Genomic DNA, 14,674 nt, shown 5'->3' with positions numbered 1-14,674 from the left:
TCCATAAACAAGAGTGCCGGTGACCTGCCCAAGGCTGCCCAGCTGGTCGGAGGAACCCTGAGAGGCCCACCAGCTCTCCTCCCCGAGCCTCCAGTGGGTGGGGCTGAGGGTCCCAGGTCCCAGGCTGCCTGGAGGTTGAAATTCCAGATGCTCTTCCCCACCCCCTCCCTCTGCCAGGACTTCCAGGAGCTGTACGTGCAGACGGGGCCAGGCCGGCTGTTTGTGGGCTCCACGCAGCGCTTTCTGAAGGACAGCGGCCCGCTGTCCCTGCGCTGCAACCACAGCATCCAGTACGATGCGGCCAGGGGCCCCCAGCCCCAGCTGGTGCAGCACCTGCGGGCCTCGGCTGTCAGCTCAGCCTTCGACCCCGAGGCTGAGGCCCTGCGTTTCCAGCTCACCACTGCCCTGCAAGCTGGTGAGGGCCCCATCCCGTCCCCGTGCCCCCCACTGCCCCAGCTAAAAGGTGTGCACGGCCTTGAATGCACCTGGCTGAAGGCCCAGGTGACAGCCCACCCCCTGCACCCACTGACCATGGATCAGAGACTCAGGACGGAGACAGCTCACCTCCTTGTTCCTGTCCATCCATCCACACCCCAAAGGGGACACAGCTCTTCAGGCCACTCCTATCCAAACCCTCCAGAACTTTCTCCCAGGCCCCAAGGGAAAGGTGCAAACCACCCTCCAGGCTGATGTTCCAGACTTGAGTTGTACCCCACCCTCTTCTCAAGGGTGGCTGAGACCTCACCTAGGGGGCTAGGGGCCACCCTTGGAGCCCCTGGAGACCCAGGGGAGGCTGAAAATATACCTGTCACCCTGATTTGAGGTCCCAACATGTTTTTAACCTTGAACATGAGACAGTGGTAAGAACATAGCTTTGAGGTCAGGCAGACCCTGGTTCCAACCCAGCCACCCCAATTCTAGGCTGTTGGGGACCACTTTATGTGGCTTTGGAGACTGTAGCCCCACGCAAGCAAAGCCTTGCCTATAAGTCTCGACCAGAAAGCTGGGAATGCTGGTGGCAGGCGGGACCGATACTAACACTGGGTTCCCATGGGAAATCAGGCCTGAAGTATACATTGTATCCTTTGAAGCTTGCTTTACTTTGCTATAGCCCTGTTGGTATAAGCCAGATGTTTAAGTTTAAAGCATGAGGAGTGAACTCCTTATCTCCTGAAATACGGCTTAACAATCTTCTGGCCTCAGCGTGTCTAACAGACCCTGACCTGAGGCAGATCTTTGCGTTTCTTCAATTGTCATCTATAGATAATATCTGTTTTCTATAACTACAGCCTTTGGACACTGATTGATGATGAGCTATGCATGCATGCTGTCTATCCCTGCACATACCGATCCCAATAAAAGCCATTTCGGAGAAGGGCTCAGAGCATTCTCCACTAGAGGGAATCGCCACCCCTTTCCCACTGAAACAGCAGATTGTGTCCGGGACGACTTATTCTCATCTGCGGTGGCTGGGAGAGCTCCGCAGGACGGAGTTCCCCACACGAGGCCGTGAGACCTTGGGGGCAGAGCCCTCTCCGAGCCTCCATGTCCCCACCTGTGAAATGGGCATGGCACCGCCTGCCTTGCAGGGTGTCGGGAGCAGAGGTGCTGTCTCTGAACCCTCACCTGGCACCCAGTGACTGCTTTATCAAGGGCGCTGTCCCTGTGACAATTAGACAGTGTGGCCTCCTCCCTGTCTCTGGAACACGGGCTGCCCCACGCTGCCGTGGGCTCACTGCCCGGTCAGGTGCTCGTCTACCCCGGCCGGTGGCCAGGCCCCTCCTCCCCACTGTCAGAGGCACAGTGTCGAGTGTGTGGATTCCCGTTTTGTACTTAATGGTTTCTGGGCCAGGCAGCCACGGTCTGGCCAGCCCACCCTGAGCCCCTCGGGACAGGACCTGGGCTGGGAATGAGCTCGTGGGCCCAGGACATGGGCTGAGCACCCAGCCAAGCAGGCATCGGCCTGGCCAGGCTGGCGGGTGGGAACGGTGAGCCCAGGCTACGGCCAGTGCTGCTCTCTGTCCCTCGCGCCCTGTGTCCTGAGGGCCTGTCCTCTTTGCCTTGCAGAAGAGAATGAAGCTGGCTGCCCGGAGGGCTTTGAGCTGGACCCCCAGGGGGAATTCTGCATGGGTGAGCACCCTGTCCCCACCCTAGCATGGATGGGGGACCCGTCAGCCTGAGAGGGATAAGCGGTTCAGCTGGCTGTCCCCACCCCCAGGCAGGGACGAGCGCTCTGTGGCCCCAGTCCCTGCCCCCACTCCTGCTCCTGCCTGGCTGGCTTCGCCCTGGCCAGGGACACAACAGGGACTACAGAGGTGCGTGGCCCTGCGGAGAGGCCCTGGCCCAGGCCTGCAGTGGGGCCTGGGGCCACTCAGAGGATGGCCCGTTCCCGAGGGCTCTGGGTGCCGGCCTGGGGCTGTAATGCCCTGTCCCCCTGGAACTTCCTGTTACGAGGGTCACAGATGGGAAAGACTCAAGTACTGGGGGGTGGCAGGGATCCCCCCCAAACATGCACAAGGCCACTATGCACTCATGACACTCATATCCACTGAGCCTGGACACAGCAGTCACCCTCTGGTCCTTTGGGGTGGGCTCTGTGTTTGTGGGGGCACCAGGATGAGGGGCCAGGCCAGCGGGAGGGGTGGTGAGGGGGCCTGGGGACCTGTGTTCATGTAGCCCCTGTCCCCATCCACCCCCAGATGTGGACGAGTGTGCATGGGACACTGGCCTTTGCCCAGAGGGACAGCGCTGTGTGGATCTGGTTGGCTCCTACCGCTGCCTCCCCGACTGCGGGCCTGGCTTCCGGGAGGCCACTGAAGGGGCTGGCTGTGAAGGTGACGGGGATGGGGTGGGGTTGTCCGGGGCTCAGCAAAGGGGGCGTTGTGTGTCACTGGGACGCCGGGCCTTCGGGGAAACTGGCACCCTCTTGGCAGAAGGAGCACAGGGCAGCCAGGGAGGGGCCTGAGCCGGGCTGGAGGCATCTGAGTCCAGACCTGGGCAGCTACTGGCAGACAGGGACCCCTGACAGCAGTCTTCCTTCTGGGCCTCGGGCTTGCCCGTCTATCCAATGAGGGGCACCAGGGTGGGGATGGGGAGCATGTGCCATCTCTGCTGCTGCTTCCCCTGCTTCCCCTCCTGGGTCATGGCCCAGCCTAAAGACAGCCTCCAAACCCTCCTCAATAGTTCCTCCCACAGCCTGTGAAATGACATCTGGGTGCCGCCCCTGGACGGGTGACCTATAGGGTCCTCCTGCCCCATCCTTCTATGGTTTCACGATCGTGGCTTCTCCTGGCCCCTCCAAGAGAGGCCATCGGTGGAGCGGAAGAGCGTGGCTGCGCTTGAACTGAGAAGAGGCCGTGGGGCCCTCAGGGCGCCCTGACTGTTCAGCGGGGTCGGGCTCCCCCATCCCCTGCCTTCCCTCTGCCCTCCCTTCTTTCTTCCATTAACCATGTGCCAGGCTCCCAAGCCCTGCACATGCATGATCCAATTTCCTCACCATGGCCCATGAAGAGGTCTGGTCCCAACTCTTCCTTACAGATGAGGAAACTGAGGCTCAGACAGGGAGTTACTTGCTCAAAGACCAAGAGACAAGGCAGAGCTGGGTCAAAACCCCGGGCTCTGCCTCCAAAGCCCCTGCCTTCTTTTGGACCCATAACCCTTTGACCTCCACAGCTGGCAGAATTGGGGGGCCCTGAAGGTGGAGATGGGGCTGGGTGGGATGGGGCCCAGATGTGGAGGGGCGCGGTGTCCCTTGGGAGCGGGCCTCGAGGCTCAGCCCTGCCGCTGCCCCACCCCTGCCTCCCCAGATGTGGACGAGTGTCTGGAGCAGTCGGATGGCTGCCACTACAACCAGATCTGTGAGAACACCCCCGGCGGGCACCGCTGCAGCTGCCCCAGGGGGTACCGGCTCCAGGGCCCCGGCCTGCCCTGCCTAGGTATGGGGACGCCACCCCCTAGTTGGGACCCCAGCTCACAGGCAGGCAGTGTTTAGGACAAGGCGGTCTTCTATGAGTAACCAAACGCGGCCAGCGCTGCCTGTGCGCCCACCACGTGCCTGCATTCCTACTCTGCCCGCTGTATCCCTGAACCTCACCCCTACCCTGCAAGGTCACCTTCCCGGGGAACCCAAGGAGGGGAGGGTGGAGAGCAGCAGGTGGGAGTCTGGGAGCAGCTCATTGTTGGGGGAGGTTGAGGCCTCTCTGAGCAGTGGGTGCTTCAGTGGGAGAGGAGGCGAGGAGGCCTGGCCTCTAGGGAAGCTGGGAGGCAGGCCTGCGTGCAGCCGCTCCGGCAGCAGGGTTCTAGGGAAGGCCTCACGGCTGTGGTGGCAAACCCCCAGCCTCCCTCAGCACCCTGCCTGGCCCCGCCCCTTCCAGACATCAACGAGTGTCTGCAGCTGCCCCGGGCCTGTGCCTACCAGTGCCGCAACCTCCAGGGTGGCTACCGCTGTCTGTGCCCACCGGGCCACACCCTCCTCCCAGATGGCAAGGCCTGCACCCCGCTGGAGCGGAGCGCACAAAACGTGACCACCGTCAGCCACTTGGGCCCCTTGGTGCCCTGGCTGCGGCCCCGCGCCCCTGCCTCCAGTGGCTCCTACCATGCCTTGGTCTCCCTCCGGCCGGGCCCCAGAGCCCTGAGCAGCGCTGGCCGGGCCTGGTGCCCCACTGGCTTCATCCGGCAGAACGGCGTCTGCACAGGTAAGGCCAAGCTCCAGCCACCCCACTGGGACACCTGCCGTGCTGTGCTGTCTCGGGGACCAAGTGACGTGGCAGAGCTCAGTCCAAATCCAGGACCTTGCTTCCAAAACCCCTGTCTTCTTTTGGACCTGTAGCCTTTCCACCCCCTGCAGCTGGCAGAATTGAGAGGTCCCAATGTTGGAGAAGGGGGGGTGGGCAGCATTCCCCGTTTGGAAATTCAGGGCTCACAGACAGGTGGGGTGGGCGTTGCTTCTTCCCTACAAGGTGTCTCGGAGCCCTGGCTGTGCCAGTGGGCTAGGGCCTGCCAAGAGGGAGGTGGACTATTTTCCAAACCGTTACATGAGAATGTGAACAGGGACTGGTGGGGACCCTGCAGTCAGCACCCTGGCTGCAGAGAGGTGAAGGGGAGTAGCCCGGTGGTGGGCGTGCTCCTGAACTCCCGCCTGGACAACAGGCTCTGGGCTGGGAGTGGTGCACCCCAAGGCCTTGGCAAACCCCAGGTGCGCAGGATGGAGCCCCTAACTCTTGCTGAGCCCTGCAAGCCCTGGACCATCCTACCCCCCAAATCCAGGGCAGGGAGAAGGGGTGGGCCGCCTAAATCAGGGACTTCCTTGGCCTGCCTCGAGCCTGGCTGGCAGGCGTGTGGCCTCTGGGTGTCTGTGACTCAGCGTGTGTCTGCCCCCGTCACCCTACCACGGATGCCCGGCCAGACCGGGATGAGTGCCAGGTGAGGAGCCTGTGCCAGCACGCCTGCCGGAACACCGAGGGCAGCTACCAGTGCCTGTGCCCCACCGGCTACCGCCTCCTCCCCAGCGGGAAGAACTGCCAGGGTGAGCCTCAGCCCAGAGCCAGAGGGGCCCAGGCAGGGCTTTGTGGGCCTTCTGCTCTTTCCAGCCCCTTCTCCTCCACCTCATGTGGGAGAGGGACAGGGAGCCCAGCCAAGCTCAGAGGAGTTAAGTGAGTGCCCTGGGTGCCCACAGCCAGGCCAGGCCCTGCACTCCAAGCAGAAGCTAAGGGACTGCATGGGCACAATCGGAAAGCAGCCCCAGGGGTCCCTCCCAGCTCGGCTGTGTGTCCCCAGGCAACTCACTCCACCTCTCTGAGCCTCAGCCTCCCGGTGAAATGGGGCTAAAACAGGGCTCCCCTAGATGCCTGGCTGAGACGCTGGAAGGTGGGCACAGGGCCAGCCCAGCAGCTGCTGCCTGTGGTGACAGTGAAGTCCCCTCACTCCAAGTCAGCGCTGTTTCCCAACCGACCGTGCTTGGGCCAGGCCGGCCATGCTGCCCCCTGCTAGACTGTGGGGATCCTCCTGCCCTGCCTGTCTCCATCCCTCCCTCTCTGTCCCAGGGGTCAGTGAGTGTCCTCTGAGAACAGCGGGGCATCCACTGGGGCAGGCCAGGATGGGGGCACTCTGTCCAGGGGCAGTGGGCACTGGAGGTCTGAGGGTCCTCATCTCCCCAGCCCAGCTCTAGGCTCAGAGGCCCCCCGGGTGCCCACCACCATGCACAGGGCTGCTAGGGCCTGTCGGCAGGGCTGTCCCGCATCAGGCTGGCTGGGGACAAGTGGACAGGGGCTGCCCCCCTTGGATCCTCCGCAGGCATTGCTCTCCCACTGAATCCATCCTGCGCTTTCTGTGCTTCTGCCCTTCGCCTTTGCTCCTTCTTCTCACCCCCCCTTCTGTCCTTTGCCATCCCCCCCCACCCCCCGCAGACATCAATGAGTGTGAGGAAGATGGCGTGGAGTGTGGGCCTGGCCAGATGTGCTTTAACACCCGTGGCAGCTACCAGTGCGTGGACACGCCCTGCCCTGGCACCTATCGGCAGGGCTCCAGCCCAGGGTAAGGGCTGAGTTGGCTGAGGGCCCAGGAGGAGTGTGGGGAACATGAATTGGGGATGGGGGAGGGGGAGTGTTATCTGCAGAGAGCTGATCAGCTTGCCCTCTTGCTCCTCTTCTGCCCGGGACCCCTCCTCCAGGCCGTGTCTCAGACAGGGGCCCTCCTGGGGCCAGCGTGATCCACCTGGCCAGAGCTCCAGCACAGGGCCTCTGTGCCAACTGGGCAGTGTGCCCTCACGAATTGCACCTGCCTGCAGCCAATCCAGTGCAAGCTCACCTGGGCACTCTCATTCCCGCAGGGCGATGCAACAGCACACCAGCTGTGGGCCAGGGGAGGGGGAGCTGGGACAGGACTGGGGGGGCGGGGCTGGAAGACCTGCCCACATGGGGACACGTGAACCCGCACATAGAACGGTGGACACAGAGACGCCACCCAGAAACAAAACCCCAGGACTCAGACACGCACAGACCCGCAAACACAAAACATGTTTACAACCATGCCACTCGCCAGGGCTGCACATATAAGGATGCACAGACTCGGGGATCATAGCCGGCAGGAGGCGCAGCTGCGTTAGCAAAAGTGTCCTGGGCAGTAACCTGCCCTTCAGCCCTAGGCTTTCAGGTGGGGGTGGAGTGGGGTGACCTTGTAAGGCTGAGCACGTGTCTTTGGTCTCCCCTTTGCACTCCTGCCCCCATCCAGATCAGGTGACTCAGCTCTGAGGCTCTGGAGGGACTTGGAGGGCTCCAAGTTTTATGGCTGACCTGTGCTTCCTGCGCTGGGGTTGGGGGCGGCTAGCCAAGGCCCCTGGGGCACCCGCTCTGATGTGAAAGGGCACATCTCTGGTTTCTTTGGGCCTCAGTTTACTGGTCTCTAAAATGGGCTGACAGTGGTGTTTGTAGAGAAGGCATTTTGGCGGCTGGGGGATGGCGGCGCAGGGGAGAACTGCGGAGGTTGGGGTGAGGTACCGTCTCTGGGGCCAAGCAGTGCTACAGGGCAACCCAGGCTGTACGTCTGTCCCTCCCGCAGGACGTGCTTCCGGCGCTGCTCGCAGGACTGCAGCGCCGGCCCCTCCACGCTGCAGTACAAGCTGCTGCCGCTGCCCCTGGGTGTGCGTGCCCAGCACGACGTGGCCCGCCTGGCTGCGTTCTCCGAGGCTGGTGTCCCCGCCAACCGCACGGAGCTCAGCGTGCTCGAGCCAGACCCGCAAAGCCCATTTGCACTGCGTCAGCTGCGCGCAGGCCTCGGAGCTGTCTACACCCGCCGCGCGCTCACCCGCGCCGGCCTCTACCGGCTCACCGTGCTTGCAGCGGCACCACGCCACCGAAGCATCTACGTCCTGCTCATTTCCGTGTCCCCCTACCCCTACTGAGGGGAGGGGTTATTGGCAGCAGCTTTGGGGCCGGTGACCTCCGGGGATGGGAGGTGGGAAGGAGCCTAAGTAAACCAGTCACCGCCCAGGCCGGGCCACTGGTGGGACAGGGTGGCCCTTGCGTACTCCATCTACTGAAGCAAGGGCCTGTCATCTTCTCCCCCATCCATGCGTCACGGGGACTTTTAGTAAACACGACCCTGCGCACAGCCTTGACCTCAGAACCTCGAGGACCGGAGCTGCCCTTATCCTCCCTACTCCCCGTGGGGGCGGAGCCCTGCAGGCAGGTGACAAAGGCTACCTTAACTGGCAAAGCCCACAGGCAGGACTGGGATGAAGCCTGCAGGTGGGCTGGGACACAGCTGTCCCAGGACACCCCAGGGGAGCAGACCCTGGGGATGGCAGCAGCTGCCACCAGCTCACACCTGCACTGCCATCCTGGGCCAGGGGTGTGTGCATGTATACCATTAAAATGCTTGTTTTTAACCAGCTCGATATCTTCATTCAATTCTTTGCTTTGATAAGGAGGGGCTGTAGCTGGGAGGGAACCACCACCCTCTGGTCCAGGAGCCCTGGACTCTGAGACCAGCAGCTTGGCTCCCTCTGGGTAGGGTGGCCCAGGCACCTCTGTGGGCTGTTTTCTCATCCAAAAACATGAAACGACAATAGCCGCCCCCCCTCCATGGGGCTGTGGGGAGAATTACATGAGAAGGAACTGCGTCACACTGAAAGCAATATGTGGTAGCAAAAAGTAATTCTGAATTAAGAATAATCCTTAACGTTTAAAATTTTTTAAATTGATTCTAAAGAGAAGGGAAGGGAGGGACAAAGAGAGGGAGAGAAACATCGATCCTGACTGACCGGGAACTGAACCCACAACCCAGGCCTGTGCCCTGACAGGGAATGAACCAGCGACCTTTCCGTTTGCAGGACCACACCCAGCCAGCTGAGCCACACCAGCCAGGGCCTCCATTTTTCTTAGTGATTGAATGAGTTCAGTCATTTACTCAAACACCAAAGGTTCATTTGGTCCTACCTATGTGCCAGGCAGTGGACATAAAATCCCCGCACGTGACTCTCAGTCTAGAAGCAAAGGGTTTATCAGCAGGAAGGAAAAGAAGAGCAATGTGTGTACCTGTTAGTGGTGTGAGGGAGAAAACCAAGCTGGGCAGGTGGGGCACGGGTAGGGGCTGTTTTTAAGAGACCAGTCTGGGTAGGCCTCACGAGAAGGCGGTACTTCAGCAGAGGCCCCAGGGGGGTGTGGGAGCAAGCTGTGCAGACCCCTGGAGAAGCGTGGGAGTGGGAGAGGGAACAGCAGATAGGAGGCTCTCAGGCAGGACTGTGGGTGATGGTGGAGGTCTGTCAAAAAGGCGGGGGAGGCTGGAGGGGGGCTTCGGACAGGTAGGGGGCGGGGAGGATGAGGGAGGCGCTATCTGAAAGATAAGTGGGTTGGGACAGGTCCTTTGAGCCACCGCGGAGCAGGATGGGGAGGGACAAGATAAGGACATCTACCTTTGTACTGGCACCTCTCCAGCATCCAGGGATAGGCTCTGAGTCTCAGCAACGCTCCTCCCCCAAAGTCCCCGGCCCCGCCCTCCTTCCTGGGCGCACTGTGGCCCCACCTCTGCCACCCACCACCCTGTTGTGCTGCCTCCGGACAGAGGCTGTCTCTCTTACACGCGGTGTGGAGAGGAGGGATCCTTTCTCCCTGCTCCCCTTGCTCAACATGATGCTGTCATCTGCCCCTTAGCGTTTTCTCATCTGGTTGATGACAAGGAAAGCTGTCTGAGTTATTTCCTCCTTAAACGTCCAGTGCCTTATGAACCTAACTAATTTACTTAATACTGGGGCCCCAGCAGTTCTAGAGGCAAAAAATAGTATGCCCATTTCACAGATGTGGGCCTGGGGGCTCAGACAGGGTGAGCCTCTGGTCCAAGCTCACACAGCCCGGAGGGGAAAAGAAGGACTCTACCCAGCCTGGCCGACTCCAAGGCCCCAGGGCGTCTGGCCTACCACCTGCCCTGCCTCCACTCTCTGAGGAGGGAGGGGAGGGAGGGCCAGGAGCAGGATGAAGAGGAGGAACCACAGCCATTCGAGACCTGAGGCACCGCCAAGAGCAAGCTGGTCTGTCCAGCCTCCCTCCTCCCCCACTCTCTCCTACGACACACAGGGAGGCTGGTGCAGAAGTGGTTGCTCAAAGTCACGCAGCGAGGCTGTGGCAGGCCTGGCCTGGAACCCAGGCTGTGACTCCCCAGTCTGGCGCTCCCCTACCCCATCCACCCCCACCCACTTCCACAGGGATCGGCACCCAGTGTAGTAGCCAGCTCCGAGGGGTGTTTCCACTTCTACTATCCCAGCTACTGGCTGTCATTGGCCAGGGCTGTGTCCAGCTGCCCAGCCCCCTGGGGCCACCTGACCTCTGAGGCTGTCCCGAACCGTCTGGGGTGGAAAACAACCCAGCAGGTCACTGATTAAACTCCATGATGCAGCTTTTCCAAGAACCCAACAATTGAACTCTGTGTCCCTTCTGGGTGGGGACTGGCAACGTGGGGTCCAGCCTGGAGGACACTCTCTGTCCCTGGGGCTGGTTCCCTGGCCTGGGCAGTGGCAAAGTGGCTTCTGGTGCCAGCCATGAGATGGCCACAGGACAAGGTGCTTGGGGTCCCTGCACACTGGGCCCCTCCATGACCTGCAGGTGCAGAGCCCCTGAGTGGCAGAGGGGAGCCAGGGAACAGGAGGGGCCAGGTCCCTGGTTAGCTGCACAGGCAGCGTATGCGTCTGCAGGTCTCTGGGGGACTTAATGAGACCACTTCCCCCAGGCGGGCCCTTCAGCAGTTCAGACCAGTAGCCACAAAAGTCAGTTCCAACCCTGAGAAAGTTCACCCCGGCTTCAGTGTGGAGGGCGGATTGGAAATGGGGGGGAGCCCAGGCAGGACTACAGGTGAGGGGTCTCCTGCAGAGGCACAGGTGAGAGGAGATGGTGGCCATCGTGCTGCTCCGTCTTATTGATGGAAACCTGAGGCATCTGCCCTGTGGTGCCAGCACGGGAGAGAGCAGTTGACAAGGGACCAAGCTGGTGGAGGAGGCGAAAGGGCCAGAGGGGCCGTCCCCACGAAACAGTGAGTGCAAGGACCCAGAGCTCAGCACACGGAAGAAACCCCGGCCGGCCGGTGCGGCTGGAGCACCGAGGGTTCAGGCAGGGGAGGGAGAGCAGGCTCTGGGGGTGACCCTGGGGGTGATGGGGGAGCAGCCAAGGCTTTTCAAAAATCATGTCGATTCATTAATACTCGAGAATACATCTCCAAACTTGAAAAACCTTTTAAAACACATATCCACGATGCCATTATCATGCCTTAAAATAACCAGCAGGAATAATGTCTTCTTATCATCAAATAGCCGATCAGTCTTCAAGCTTCCAATTGCTCATAAAGATGGTATTTCTTTTATGCTTAAAAAAAATCAAGATCCAGATAAGTTCTGTACATTGTGATTGATTATGTCCTTTATGTGTTTTTCACTCAAAGTCCCCCCGTCTCATTTTCACCTTAAAAATTTAAAAGTCACCTTTATTGAGATATAATTATTCCAGTAATGTGAGGTTGGTTTAACACCTGAAAATCAATGTAATTCACCACATTATAAAATAAAGAAAATCATAATGTCATCTCAATAGATGCAGAAAAGGCATTTGATAAAATTCAGCCCCTACTCATGGTAAAAACTCTCAACAAACTAACAATAAAAAAGAACTTCTTCACCTGAGGAGAAGCATCTCTGAAAAACCTACAGCTCACATCACACCTAATGGTGAGAGACTGGATGCCTGAGTGCATGCCTCCCCCTAAGACCCTGGACACGGCAAGGGTATCCACTCTCACCAGCTGAGGACTAGGGGCCCTTGCCTTTGCAATAAGGCAAGAAAAAAATACATAAAGATACTAAAGGGAAAAGTAAAACTGTCTCTGTTCACAGACAACATTATTGTCTAGAAATATCCCAGAAAATCCTCAGGTATTTACACAAATCTACTGTATACAATCAGTGAATTTAGCAAGGTGGTAGAACAGAAGGTCAATATACCAAAGTCAATTTTATATTTATATCCTAGCAACAAAAGTCTGGAAATGACATTTTAAATATTATTTACAATGGTCTCGAAAAGCTTAAAATACTTTGAAGTAAATTTAATAGGTCTTAGGCAAGACCTATCTGAAACTATAAAACAGCCCAGATGCCTGAGCCAAGAAGGGTCTCTGGCGTTCCTGCTCAAACTGTGGGCTTTATATCACTCATCGAAGATGCTCCAACCTGCCAGGTCTTCTTTCTTTCTCTTCTCTAAATAGGCCTGAAAGAAGAACAGGCCTGCACCTGGCGATTTATCCAAAGTGTCCAATAAAATGTCCATCTCAAAGCTGGGCTGTGGAGCAGCCACACCTGTGACCCCAAGAAGCCCTATCTCTTTGAGCACAAGAGGTGACCTTGTTCATAGGGACGCCGCAGACTGCAGGTCTGTCCCACAGTAACCACACATCTTTTCCAGCTGGAGTGTGTCCATCCCTGCCTGGTCCATTTCGAAGCCTCATCACCTGCAGGGACCTCTGAAACACCAGCTCTTCTAGCTCTGGAGCCCGCTGGTCTGTATGCTTAGACGAGTCTTCCCTGGGGTTTCACATCAATAAAGGAGCTATTTCGTGGCACTCAAGGGAATATAGTTCAACACTATCTTAGAGATACACCTCTGATTTCAAACAAAAATCGAATTCACCGTAACCGAGGATCACTCACGGTGTAGCCTCCTAAAGAGTAAGCCGACTGTTTGGGTCTCTTCCCCATTGCTCATGTAAGTAGCAATGGATACTTTTGAACAGTTTTAAGGTGGTTTGGTGGTATGTTTTTTTAAGTTCTGGAAAATTTTTCAAGATATAAATACATGGAGATAAGTTCTATGATCACAGATTGAAAAGTTCAGTATTGTTAAGATGTCCTTTCTCCTCAGGCTGATATTATATATGCAGATTTATTACAATCCCCAATCAAAACCCCAGAAGGCTTTTCATGTAAATTGACAAGCTGGTTCTACTATTTATTTGGAAATGCAAAGGACCTGGAGTAGCCAAAACATTTGGAAACAGAACGAAGTTGGAAGACGGACACTGACTTCAAGACTTACTGTAAAAGCTGTATAGTCACCGAGACGGCATTGGCATAAGGCTAGATAAACCGATCCATGGAACAGAAGAGGGAACCTGGAAATAGGCCCACACTTACACGGTCGATTACTTTTCAACAGAGGTGCCCACGTAATTCACTGGGAAAAGGAAAGTCTTCAGCTAAGGTGGCTAGAACAACTGGGAGCTGATGGGGGCGGGGAATGACCCTTCAAAGTGTTTTAAGAAGCAGCAACTTGTGCTGATGCGCGTTTTTAAGAACGCCCTGGCTGCTGGATGGAGAAAGGATTGGAGGGGGATGTGGGTGAGGCAGGGAAAGGGTCAGGACACCGTCACGAGGTTGGAGTGAGGAGAAGGCAGTCCCATGTGGAGGAGGTGGAGGGGGGAGTGGGGCAGACATGGATGTATTTAGAAGATATGTACATCTCAGACTCCACTGCCTCAGTTTCTCCACCTGGGTAGGCTGCTGTGCTTTTAGAGGTGCCACCCACGGCCACTTACCTGGGAGGCGTGTAGGCTCCTTGAGGAGCCCCAACCGGCATGTGAGTGAAAGGACAAGGCCATGGTGGTGGAGCCCCAGGTGGGGGTCCCCTCCGGTCACGCCCCAGCCCTGGACCGAGGATCGGCTCTGCAGGGTGTACGTGGGGACCTGGCAGATGGAGCGGGGGTGAGAAGTGGCTCACTCAGGAGCTGGCCAACCTCCTCTCACCTTGATCTCTGCCTCTGGGCAAAATCCACCCTGAGGCCCAGTGGGCAGGGCCCCTGCTGGCAGTCGGGTCCCTGTTTTCCTCTCCGCAGAGCTGTGATCTCACCGCCCTCCACGTCATCAGCGCCTGTATGTCAGGAAGGGACAGTGCCCTGGGCTGGAGCCATTTGACAGAACTGCAAGGAGTCAATGTCCCCACAGCCTATGGCTGGGGGGACTGAGACCCTGGCTCCTCCAACTCACTTTGAGTCTCAGCCAGAGCAGAGGGTTTGGGCCCGAGCTTCAGACACTGGGGCCTGGGCCTGTCCTGCCACTTGCATGCTGTGCGGTCTCGGGGAAAACACACCCTCTCTCTGTGCTGCAGGTTCTTGTCTGTAAAATGGGGATAATTGCAGCAACTTCTTGGCCCCTCTCTGCTGAAGGTCCCGGATCTCTGGCTGCTTCTTGGTTGCAGGAAAAGGCCCAGGATGGGGCTGCCTCCTTAATACCCCCTGTCCCCCTGTGTTTTTTTCCAAGATGGCTCAATGGCAAACCCAGCAGGGTGACCTCAGGTTCCCACCTCCAACAGGGGCTGAGAGAACTTGGGAAGCTGCTGTGGGGGTGGGAGGGGGTGCGGTCCTAAGTATGGCGCAGCCTGGGGCTGGCCAGGACCTGTGGTTTCATGGGGCTGTGGTTGCAGTGATGGGGGCGTCAGGGCCGGGAAACCTGGCTGGGAAACGAATCTGGAATCTCTGAAGGCCAGCCCCAGCTCACAGCTCCGTTTCTTTTTGCAACAAGAAGCTTCACCTCTGTGAACCTAAACTTTCCCTGCTGCGCAATGGGTGAGCACTCAGCCAGTCTTCAGTCTCTATTTACTGGGCGCCCTTGGGAGTCCAGTCAGGTGCCGGACTCTGGGGAGACAGC

At 58.3% G+C, this 14,674-nt stretch overlaps 1 protein-coding gene across 1 annotated transcript in view; it reads left to right on the top strand.

Annotated features, from left to right (window-relative positions):
* HMCN2 (hemicentin 2) overlaps positions 1 to 8,374 on the top strand; it is a 134,817-nt gene extending 126,443 nt beyond the window's left edge. Inside the window, exons 90-97 of the mRNA XM_053919687.1 lie at positions 178 to 415; positions 2,068 to 2,130; positions 2,700 to 2,834; positions 3,807 to 3,935; positions 4,374 to 4,694; positions 5,405 to 5,524; positions 6,405 to 6,531; positions 7,555 to 8,374. Of these exons, the coding sequence (XP_053775662.1) occupies positions 178 to 415; positions 2,068 to 2,130; positions 2,700 to 2,834; positions 3,807 to 3,935; positions 4,374 to 4,694; positions 5,405 to 5,524; positions 6,405 to 6,531; positions 7,555 to 7,897 (1,476 nt within the window). The 3' untranslated portion in view covers positions 7,898 to 8,374. The remainder of the gene's footprint in view (positions 1 to 177; positions 416 to 2,067; positions 2,131 to 2,699; positions 2,835 to 3,806; positions 3,936 to 4,373; positions 4,695 to 5,404; positions 5,525 to 6,404; positions 6,532 to 7,554) is intronic.
* The last annotated feature ends 6,300 nt before the right edge of the window (positions 8,375 to 14,674 follow it).

This window comes from Desmodus rotundus, chromosome 1 (genome assembly GCF_022682495.2).
Source record: "Desmodus rotundus isolate HL8 chromosome 1, HLdesRot8A.1, whole genome shotgun sequence".
NCBI lineage: Eukaryota > Metazoa > Chordata > Mammalia > Chiroptera > Phyllostomidae > Desmodus > Desmodus rotundus.
Note: the sequence above shows the minus strand (reverse complement) of the source record. Positions and strands in the feature narration are given on the sequence as shown.